The 11,537-nt window shown below is 41.9% G+C and overlaps 1 protein-coding gene across 1 annotated transcript; it reads right to left on the reverse strand.

Annotated features, from left to right (window-relative positions):
• Positions 1-8,572: 8,572 nt before the first annotated feature.
• On the reverse strand, positions 8,573-10,202 carry dand5 (DAN domain family, member 5). The gene is made up of 2 exons (XM_033625341.2): positions 9,651-10,202; positions 8,573-9,318 (listed from the first exon to the last, which is right to left on the reverse strand). Exons 1-2 carry the CDS (start codon positions 10,125-10,127, stop codon positions 9,019-9,021), a joined length of 777 nt encoding a protein of 258 aa, XP_033481232.2. The 5' UTR covers positions 10,128-10,202; the 3' UTR covers positions 8,573-9,018.
• Positions 10,203-11,537: the final 1,335 nt, after the last annotated feature.

An 11,537-nucleotide genomic window follows, 5' to 3' on the forward strand; every position in this document is an offset into this window, starting at 1 on the left:
TTTCCCACTGTTGGAATTTGTGGACTGTGATACTGAACTTCTCTGTGATTAATGTGTATTTTGACATTGAAATCTTCTGTGAGTGGGAGACAATGTGCACGATCATAATCAAAGTTTCATGGGAGCTTGTGAATCTGTCAGCATAAAAAACACCTAGCAGATTCCTATGTTGCGTTGTGGCTGCAGCTTTTTGGAGCCTTTTTTATGTGCTACGTATGACCGCCTTTTCTGTGCTGCAGCCCCCTCCTCTGCACTTTCACCACTCTTGCATCAAGCCTGCGTCCCTCCACCCCTCCCTTTGCCCACTTCATCCAAAAACCATGTGTGGCGTGTCATTTCAACTCCCTCCACGCTGAAGAAGGGCCCCTAACAAAACAAAACAATTATCTCTTCCCTCGTTAGGACCTGGCTTGCATCCCTTCTCCCTCTTTAACTCCCCTCTTTCTCCTGCCGGACCCGGCCTTCGCTCTCTCCCTTCCGTAGCTGTCTTTGTGACAATAACTTGAGCTGAGGGTCTCTTAAGTGCTTCTGGAGTGGCGCGTTTAGCTGATTTTAGGCTTCATGTTTCTTTTAAAGGCCTCAGCAGGAGCAGAGGCACACAGGGTGGTTGTGGGTGAGGTGCCCATGAGAGAAAGACTAAGAGAAGGCAGGAGAGCAGAACGGTGCGATGAATGATGACATGTAGTGGTACGAGGTGGGAGCTGATGTGTGCCGGTGAAGGGGAATGGATGGGTTGGCAGCAGGCGGGTGAGCAGGTTTCACCGTGCCAGCTCTTAATTACTTTAATTGGAGTCATTAGCTAAGTGAGCATGAGAGACATCACCTGCATGGCATGCAGGACCGCACCTGCCACAGCGACATTGCTATCATCATCACACTCCAGCAGAGGGTTGACTGACAGCTCAACACTCAACCGCAATAACGCTGCCACACTCAGTATGAGTACAGTCAGACGCACAACGCATACGCAAACACATAAATATTATCATACATACTACATATCATACATATTTGTTGTCTGGAGGTAAGGAGTCAGTGGGTCAAATATCTGTCTTCCTCAACTCAGTATGAGAACTGCATATTTCTTTGGGAGTATCAGGATATATTAATATGAAAACCCTAAATACATTTTTTTGTTGCTAATTGATAACACTGAGTATCAGAGTTTGTCAGGTATAGAACAATAAAGTTCATTGCCATATATAAGAAAATAAAAACTGACTTTTTTTCCAGAGAGCATTAGGTAAAAAGTATCATAGTTACCTAAAAAGAAATTACATCACAAATAGGGCTGCCACGATTAGTCGACTAATCAATGACTAATCGACTATTAAAATAATCGGTGACTATTTTAGTAGTCGACTAATCGGTTTGAGTCATTTTTCATAGAAAAGTACTATAAAAGTACCCCAAAATACTCTTACTGCAGCTTCTTACATTCAAATATTGGCAGCTTTACACACTCTCCCATGACAGTGAACTAAAACCCTTTGGCGTGAGTATGAAACAAGACATTAGATGACGTAATTTTGGGGTTTGGGCGAGACAGGCCGACATTTTTCAACATTTTAACACATTCTTCTAAAATGCTTTCACTTCAAGTGATGGGGGACAATATCCACTGATCTCCTTCTGTGCCAAAAAAAAAATTCAAAAGTTTATCTGAAGCTAGTACAAAGCTTGGATTTATTATGATGGGGTTAGGATGATATGGTACTAGTGTTAAAGTATTTAAGTAACCAGATACATTTCATTAAATGCCAATGCTACTACTATACTACTGGAGAAGCATTCCCAACATGAGCCGTCATGTCCAAACCAAAAATAAATTCCTTCTCTATATGCTAGATGGCACTGTAGAGCCTTCCTCTGTATAGCCTCAGTAGAGATAACCACAAAAGAGACTAAACAGACAGTTGAATAATGACTGACAAATAAAAAGTCTGAGGCCACCGCGGCAGGAGCAAAACGCAATATTAAACCACATAAATTAAATAACGGGACATTTATCATAGCTACAAGTAACAGCAAAATTAATTACATTACCAAGGCAGACATTATAGAGCCCCCATTATAGACACTACTCACCTGTAGGCTATGAGCGTCAGCTCTGAGCACCGCGAAGTCCTCCTCTCTAACAGTTACTCGTTCATTCTCAAACCATTGTTATTATAACCAGTCCACCCAGTGTCTCTGTCCCAGTGAGCTCCTCAAACTCATCATGGTTTAATGTCAAAAACACCTCATAAACTTCACAGGGGTAAAAACTTTATAATTACACGAAAAAAATCATAGCTAGAGAATCCACCGTTAGCATTTAGCCTGTTAGCCAGGCTAAGGGCGCACCTGTTGGTCACGTGACATCCTGCGTGTGTTGATTAGGGTCACTAGCTGCTCGTGGTGGTCAGCTTTTTTTTTTTTTTTTTTTACTTTGCCGAGCTAATGCTAACCATAACTATAACTCATACGGAAATTATCCTAACATTTTAGACCATTGTGATTTCTTTAGCATCACTTCAGCTAGCCCCCTCCGGGTGCAACCGCTGCTATGCGCCCCTATATATATATCTATATACATAGATGCCGCACCCTGTCTTGTGGGATGCGTCAATACCGCCGCCATCTTGCCTAGGTGCTCTGACCGGTTCAGACCCATGTCAGACTCGGCAAAAATGCCACATTTTTGCTCTGCATTTGGGTGTACGAACGAAAGAAGTGTTAAAACCAAGCAGAAGGGAATAACATTACACAGGTAGCCTCAAAGAAGGGTTTTTTTTTTTTTTACAATATTTTACTGTTAGGAACATGTTTAATGAGATATATATCTCAAAAAGTGTTCCTTCTTTTAAGCTAATCAAGTACGTTAAAGTAACTGTCCTGATCTGGTCCTAATGCCAAATTAAGCTAACGCTATGTCACACAACTTAAAGAAAAAAGGTTAACATTTATATAATATTACTTATAAAATTATGATGCTTTGTCAAACAGCTATGTTGGTGTATGTGTTATTCCAAATTGTCAGCTATCTGTTTCATGGCACCAACATGACATAACGCAGCATAACATTAGTAGTTAACTTGAGGCCTGAATTGTAACTACAAATTATGTGGAACTGCGTTTTTCTGACACACTTATTTTGTGTGTAATTTCCCAAAAAACACAGACAGGAAACGGGCATGGGTAGCAGCAGTGAGGACAAAGGACTTTGTCCCGAGTGACTCCTCAGTCATCTGCAGCTGTCACTTCAGACCTAAGGACTTCGACAGGACTGGGCAGACTCCTAAAAATAATACTAGCTACTGTACACTGTATTTTTTGTAAATATGACCTAATAATGTAAACAGTTCTGTGTCCAGGCTCCCATGAGCACTGTGGTGTTATACGTATGAGATTAAAGCAAAATTTTGTGTAAACATGCAGCTCTAAGTCATTTATTTTCACTTGTACAAAACCAACATTTGTTAATCAGAATCTGCACTGCAGCTCGGCACAACCCTGCTGATACACTATTTTTTGCACATTGTGTGAAATGTGAATAAACATTTATAGTCAAAATTAATAATTAAATGACATCATGGTGGGCATTGTACATCTAGTAAGAAAAAAAAAAAATTATTACATGGGGAAAGTTTAGTTTAAATGTGTTGTAAAACTATTACTGTTACTTTATCTACATAAGATCAAATATTTTGGTATGAAAAGCTGCATTTTTTATTTAACCAAGTATCCTGTATCATAACTACATGTCTGACAATTGTAACAAACCAAACCGCATGAAAATCGGTTGAGAATTCAGCGAGTAATGATGATTTTAATCATAAATAATCTCCTGCCTCAATAGACATACACGCATTAGGCAGCGCGGCTCCACCTGGGCAAGATGGCGGCCGCGATGGCGTATCGCTCCAATGAGGAGCACCGTTGAATGCGGCATCTACGTATATATATCTATGGCGCCTCCCAGTACTACCAGAGATATTCTGATACTACGTACACATTGGTTAACATGTATCATTTCCGGAGTGACGGCAGACTGTCTCCTCTCTGCCCTCCTGCGGCCACAGACGCACCTGCAGCTTCTTCTCTGCTGAAGCTGTTTATTTGCTCCTTTCCTGTGTTCAGTTCTTACACTATTTATCATGACTTCATTGAAGTTCACCTTAATGTGTTCATCAGTGACTGAGCATCATAGTCAGAACATGCTAGAGCACTGATGAGTGAATGTGGACAGCATTAGAGTAAGAAAAAAATCACAGGCTGGCATAAGATCTTTTAATGATGTGTGTAGGCTATATGCCTCTAGAAGCTCATTTCTCTTTTACCTTTGGCACAGGTTAGCAATGCCAACTTATGGGGTCCCGTTGGGTGTAGCTCTACCATTTCATTCACTCCATTCTTTGCCAAGTGTGGGAGGTCGAACTAGAGGTTTAGTATGTAAGATTTATTTACTCCTAAACTCTGTCTGCATACCTCTGACAATCCACCAAATCTGGAGCAGGGATCTTAGCTGTTCTGTGGATGACATTTGCTGGTTAACAGCCTGGAACAATTTAGATGCTATTTCCAAAAATACTAACCACAAGCTTATACACTTTAAATTTCTGCATAGGATGTATCTTACTCCCAGAAAGCTTCATCTGATGAGCCTTATATCCTCTCCTATCTGTGAGCTCTGCCCTAATGGTGACACAGGGTCTTTTCTTCACATGTATTGGCATTGACCAGAGGTAGTTTGTTTTTGGAAAATGGTATCTGTAACCATAACTGATCTACTTAATGTTCAAGCGCCATGTTGTCCAAAGCTGCTCCTATTGAATGATACCTCCTCTTTCGATCTCATGTCTCATCAAAAGCTTGCACTTTTTGTTGGCCTTACAGCAGCAAAAAAAAAAAAAAAAAAAAAAAAAAAGAAGAAGAAAAAAAAGCAGTTCGCTGGCAGCCTCCTCATTCTCTCTCCTGGAATCATTGATTACAGTCCCTGTTGGATATAATGTATATGGAGATGTCAGTAGGAAAAATGCATGATGCCAAACAGTCAACCACTGCATGGTGCCTGGGCTTCCCTGAAAGACTTTCTGTGCACATTCAGTGGGTCATAGTCCTTAAACCCAGCTATTTTTTCATCTTTCATTATGTGTGTTCATGTAATTTATGTATTATTATTATTATTTTCCTCTTAATCAATTTAATTTCAGGGTCAGTTGATTTACTATGGCCATTTGATTTAGACTGGTTGCTGCCAGGGATGGGGTGTGGGGGGGATTGCTGTGTATCATTGTGAGTGTTGTTTGTTATATATGTTTAAACAACAATAAAAAATTGATAACAAAAAAGAAAAACTGAAAGGGCAGAAGCCATCCAGGGTTTAGAACAAAAATAAATAAATACATTTTTAAAAAAGAAGATAAGGTTTGCAACTTTGTACATATTGTATACTTTTATGGTTCATTTATTATAAATGTTCGTTTATTTGTGTTGTATTCTCAATAACTCTAGTGCATTTTTTATAATACATATAATAGATAGAAAATATAATGTTAAAAATAGAATTAAATTACTATATTTGTGTGTGTAACTCTGTGTGTGTGTGTGTGTGTGTGTGTGTGTGTGTTTGTGTGCCTGTGTGTGTCTGTATTTGGGGGGTTGGGAGTGTTGTCTAAGGCACTGGATGTACTAGGTCAAGTACTGAGTCCAGTCAAAGTAAAATTACAGAAAAAAAAACTTGATAAGGTCCAAATACACACACAAAACAACTTTGTTACAATAGAGGAAGTGTGATTTGTTATTCCAGTCCTGGTTATGGCTCTACGTTCTGTTGTTCTCATCATTGCTGTGGTGTAACCGCAGTGTCCAGTCGGTATCTTACTCATACACACACACACGCACAGGCACGTGCGCACACACACACACACACACACACACACACACACACACACACAAAGATATATTAACCTATTTTGTCCTAAACATTAGTTGTGTTACTTTAAGCAGTATAGCAGTAGTGGTAGTAGTAGTACCAGATACTAAAACCACTGTAGGATTTTAGCCAATGACAAACTTTGATGTTGTCCAGATCCGCAGGCTACACCTTTCTCTGTCCTCCTCAGCACCCAACAGACAGCCTGGCAGGCGGGCTGGCAGCCAGGCAGAATGGCAGTAGGCTGGCAGGCTTAGCCCGGGGCACTATCTCCTGCAGAGCCAACTCTGACCAGCTGGTCCAGACTAACACCACAGAGTGAGCATGTACCAGCGTATCAGTGGGGACATAGATGTTAGCCGTGGTCCAGACACCCTCACACCTAGGGCCTGACACCTATAGCACTAAAGCCACACTGATGGGATTTAGGTGAGAAGACTCTGTCTAGTCTACGACTTAACAGGTCATCACATTTCTCCTGGCCGTACCCTGTCACCATCCCAAATTTCTTTCCCGAGACTGCACGATGGACCCCTGTTCGCTCTCACTTGCTGATGCCAGATATAAGTGCCTGATCTGCAGTCCAGTCTGGTCCAATCTACCGTGACGGTTTCGGTCCAGCACAGCCCCAAGCGGCTGGGAAAAATCTGGTAGACCTTCTTCTTCCAGCACTATTCAGCTAGTTAGTTAGCTTAGCACTGTTTGGTCTACACAGCCACAGCTTTAGATAGAGAAGCACACACAGGAAGTAAGGGGTAAAAAGTGTACAGCATCGAAATAATCTAACCTGGGAATATTTGTTTTCAAGCCAATTACCATCAGGCACAAAGAACCACACCTCACACGGTTAATTAACTGTATCAGTCAGTCTAGAAAAACAGTTTTCAAAGTAAAACTTCCAAGTAAATGTGAAAAGGCCTCAAATCCTCCATCTATAATTCAGTTTCCCCTTGATACACCTTGACTGAACTGATATCGTTTGAGGCCCCCCCCTCCCATTACACACACCTCCCAACCATTTCCACGTCTGACAGTTAAAAGGCCTACACACAGAGAGAAAGAGCAGGCAGCCCATTGTGCGTTTTAAAGCGCTAACTAGGCCACTTAGCACCCCGTGACGCTGATCTGATCCCCGAGGCACTGAACTTGGCAGCGGGCCCTCCTCCTTTCGCTCCTTCCTTTCCCCTCGCCATGGGAACCAGGCCATCCTTAATGACGCAGGAGTGCTCCGCCGGATCCCACAATGCAAAGGGGGCTGACATCTGTCTTGCTAAGTGGTGCACTCTCTTGTGCACCTTGTTTGTTCAATCAACAACCCCCCCACCCCCTCTCCCCACCCTTCCTCCACTATGCCCATTTTCTTTTTTATCTCCCCAAAAAAGAGAAAAGATTGGAAGAGGAGCGGTACAGAGTTTGGAGAGAATAGACAGTGTAAGATAGTGAGATCATGACTATCCCTTCACCAGCATCATCACACACACAGCAGTGCAGATTATTATAGATAGTGGTGGTATAATGACAGAGATGGATGATTACACAGAGTGCAGGTTATAGCTATAAAGTAATCAGATTGAGGCATTTTACAAACAACCTTCTTCACTGTGAGGAATGAGAGTCGAGAAAGCAGAATTTGATCACTGTCAGCGCGGCTGTACGAGCCTCCCAACCTCTCCACCTTGTGCGTATTTTGAAAAAAACAGTGCCTGATTAAAAGTGGCCCCTAATTCCTCATGGTTAAGACCTGGGCAAATATTTGTCCCATCAATCTTGGAAAATATAGCCATCAACCCAAGATGTTAATCACATGCTAATGGAATCCAAGGGACTCAATGCACCCCCGTAGTGCAATGAACGCTTTCACTTTTTCAGAAAGCCCACGTGAATGCAAATGGCCATCTAAACAGTCATTTTGACAGCATGCCAAGGCATCGTAAAGAGCCCCCTTCTTTATGCTCCTCTGGGAATGTATGTAAGGATGTGTGGGATGAGTTCACTTTACCAGGCCCAGGTGCCAGGATATAAATGAATAATAGGTTTTATGGGCCCTAACTGAAAAAAAAGCACATACGCACATAATCACACATGCCCACTCGCTCAAGTGCATCTGTGGTGAATGATGTTCAAATTCCCACAACTACACTGAAAAGAGATTGGGCATGAGAATAGGTGGTTCCTATACATAATTCAGGGGTCCATGCTGAAACAATTATGTTTGCTTACTGCTAAGTACCCGCGCTCAATAGCTCGTTTGCTCTCTAGTTTGGTGCTTTCAGATGTAAGTGCTATGTGCTAAAAGTCGGTGGAACACAGCTTTTTAATAAAATATAGGGAGCTGACACTTGAGCACTTGAATGCGAGAGTGGGTGGAAAAAAAACAACAAATGCTCTTCATGTTTTTACTTGAGCTTTGCATGCAAACTAAATTGCACTTGTAAATCTAACTAGTGTTGGCAGAAAACTAATTAGCAATGCCAGGCAAAAGGAATGTGTACAAATAGGACATTTTAATGACAATATTACAGAGCACAATATTTCAGTTTAGATTAATCTAAACACATTTTTTTTAACTCTATAACACAAGTCCAGTGTGGACAACTTCTCTGCTGCAGCAGAAAATTGCATGACCAAAATATAGGTCATTTTGTCATCAATCAGTGGTGGAATAAACCACCAGAATCTTTAATCTGAATAACACATTCAGGCTCATCAACAAACACAGATACACACACAAACATGTACTTTACAAGTGTCTATATAATTATCAGACAAGTTATGAAAAATAATGTCCATATTTTGGCAGTGATTTGATGGAGAATAAAGGCTCCAGTCCAAATGAAAATCTTTACCAGCCTCAAAGGGTGTAGGTTTTGTTTCAACACTAGGGGGAACACATATGAAACAGGGCTTTTGGAGTATCTAACATGTAATTTCCTGAGTTCTGGTAAAGGAATTTTTGGTGTAAATGAATTTCCTTTTGTCAAAAGTCCTCTGCTTTCATGTGACAAATGCACATGTTGTAAATATTGAGTGGGACGTGTCCCCTGCATCCCCCCGCCAAGATCTACACCTGTGCTGACCCCTCTACTCCAGATGTTAGACAGTTACAGGTGTGTGGAAGCTGCAGCCTCGGCACTCTTTTCTTCTCTACTTGTCTCACACTTGCACTCCTCCACCACCATCACTCGCTTCTCCCGGACCTCGGCTCCACAGCGCAGGGGCACAGTCGCAGTGAGTGCTTTGGATGGGGCGCAGCGAGAACAGGGGGCCCGGTGGTGGAGGGCCCCTCTCCCGGTACCAAGCCCAGCAAACTCCCCTTCGGATGGGACAAACAGGGAGCTGCACTGGCCGAAACACAGCTTGTTGTGCACTGTCACTGTGTCACATCCATCTGCTGTCACGTGCTGGGAAAATGTCAGAGAGGGGCAAGATTAGGCAATATAATGTCAGAGTTAATTTACCTCTGAGGGTGTAAAAATCAGCACTATGTGTTTATGTAACTTCACACTATCACAGTTAATCCTCCACCAGAGCCATAATCAGCTTTATGAGTGAACAAACATCTCTGTTATTGCCACTGAAAAATAAACACTTCATAACATTGCCATCTTCGGTATGACTGTGTAAAGAATTGCTCATTTCCATGCTCTTGTCCGTGTGTTGCACAGAAATCAAGTTGGCAGAGGAAGGAAATAAAAACCTGGCATCACACATGATTAAAAACTTTGCCTCTTACCTGAGTGAAAGGTACAGCAGTGCACGTCTGTTTAGTGTCTTTCAGGTTGACCGGCAGGGAAATGCTCATCTTCTCTCCTTTATTCATGGCTCTCTGCCACATCTGCAGGCCTTGCTTCTTCTTTAGTTCCCTCTCAGTGGGGCTTTTAGGGCGCAGGTGGTGCAATGGACTCACTGGGGTTTTGGGGGCCGGACCTGGATGCCCATGAGACAAGAATGCAGGGAAGGACACTCTGGAGCTGAGAGAGGGGGCTCTTCTGGGGTTCAGTGCCCCTCTGAAGAACTCTGACCGGGCCAGGGCGTGAGGGTCCAGCTGCACAACCTTAACAATTCCCCGGACAGGTTCGTCCAGCCCGCTGCCAGATGATTCAAATTCGGCTCTTGACCCTTTAATAATGTTGTCAAAAGTATTGTGAGGGAATGTAAAAGCTACAGCTGTCCAACTCGACAAAAAGACAAGGCTGATAGGGAAAGCCATTCTCTGACACAAAAAGGGACAATTCTCAAAATACAAAATATGCAATTTGCATCAAAAAACTGCCTAAACAACTTAAAAGTTAGCTAAATTAAATAAATAAAAAAAAATTTGTGTGGTGAAATGGTCCAAGGTTCCAAATGGTAACCTTGCTGTCAATGCTTTTGTCAGGGTGATGGAGGGAGGCTTTTATATAGGTGGCTGCCAATTCTCACCTGCGTTTTAACGCAAAGAAGGTGTCACAATTCCCACACCAAACCAGACATCGCACCAAGCTTAAAACTCCAGGTCGTGGATGGTTGCCAGACTGAGAGGATTTCACTTTCAAGGTGAGCGTTAAAAAAACATGGCCATAAAAAAATACATCTGAGGAGGGAGTTTGATTTTTGAGGTTCAAAATAACCTGATCCCATGAATTATTTTCACTATGACTAAGTTATTTAAATCAATTTTATTTATTTATACGTCTTTTAAATCCAGGCATTCCTACACCACAGGGGGCGTGAATGCAATTTTTCCAAAAGATAGTTACTCAGTTGATGTTTTGATGATGGTGGTGGAGATCGCTGCCTTACATATCACTCAAAAATCTCCCATTAGTTACATTATCAGTGGTTGAGATCCTGTGACTGAGAAGCCAATTATATTCAATTATATTATTTTAAATGCAAAACCAAGCAGCAGATTTGTTTAGCACTGTGCATAGTAATTACAGATTATTTGAAATCATTAATATACTCACAACATTCACTGGGGGAATTTTATAGATACTGAACTTGCAGATGAATGGCTTCTTTTCAACCACTGATAAAAAAAACAAAACAAACAAACCTGATGGAGGAGATACATTTTTCACTAAACTGAAACTATTTTGCATCCTAGCCCATACTGTAGACTGTCATAGTTAAAGACTATGTCTGGTACACAGTAAAACCCCTTCTTCTTCTTCGGCAGGTGTTCCTGTTACCTTTGGCTGTAAAGCAATAATGAGTTTATGTTCTCTGTGTAAACAGGCTGTCTCCTGTTTATCTATTCCCGCAAGCTCCTTCTCAGCCTCACCTTAGACGTTACATCATTACATCATAAGACTTCAGTGTGCTCTGTCACCCATGACCTGATCACACAGTAGCTGCTGAGGGCCGTCTGTCTGACTGACAGTGTCCTGATAAAAAGGGTGTTTGACTTTCTCATAAAACCCTTAGTGTTACGAGGCCCTCTTTTCCTTATTGCCTCTTCCCATCCACTTAACATTATAGTCTTCAGTATACAGTAGATGCAAAAATGGTGATGGGTAAATGACTCAGTCTTTAATGTGGAGACTTTCTCACCTACACCGGCCTGGGACACGCACACGCTGATAGATGAAGTCTATAGTTCTGACTCGATTGATCATACTGCAGTAGTAGTAGTAGT

The sequence above is a fragment of the Epinephelus lanceolatus genome, chromosome 3 (assembly GCF_041903045.1).
Source record: "Epinephelus lanceolatus isolate andai-2023 chromosome 3, ASM4190304v1, whole genome shotgun sequence".
In the NCBI taxonomy this organism is placed as follows: domain Eukaryota; kingdom Metazoa; phylum Chordata; class Actinopteri; order Perciformes; family Serranidae; genus Epinephelus; species Epinephelus lanceolatus.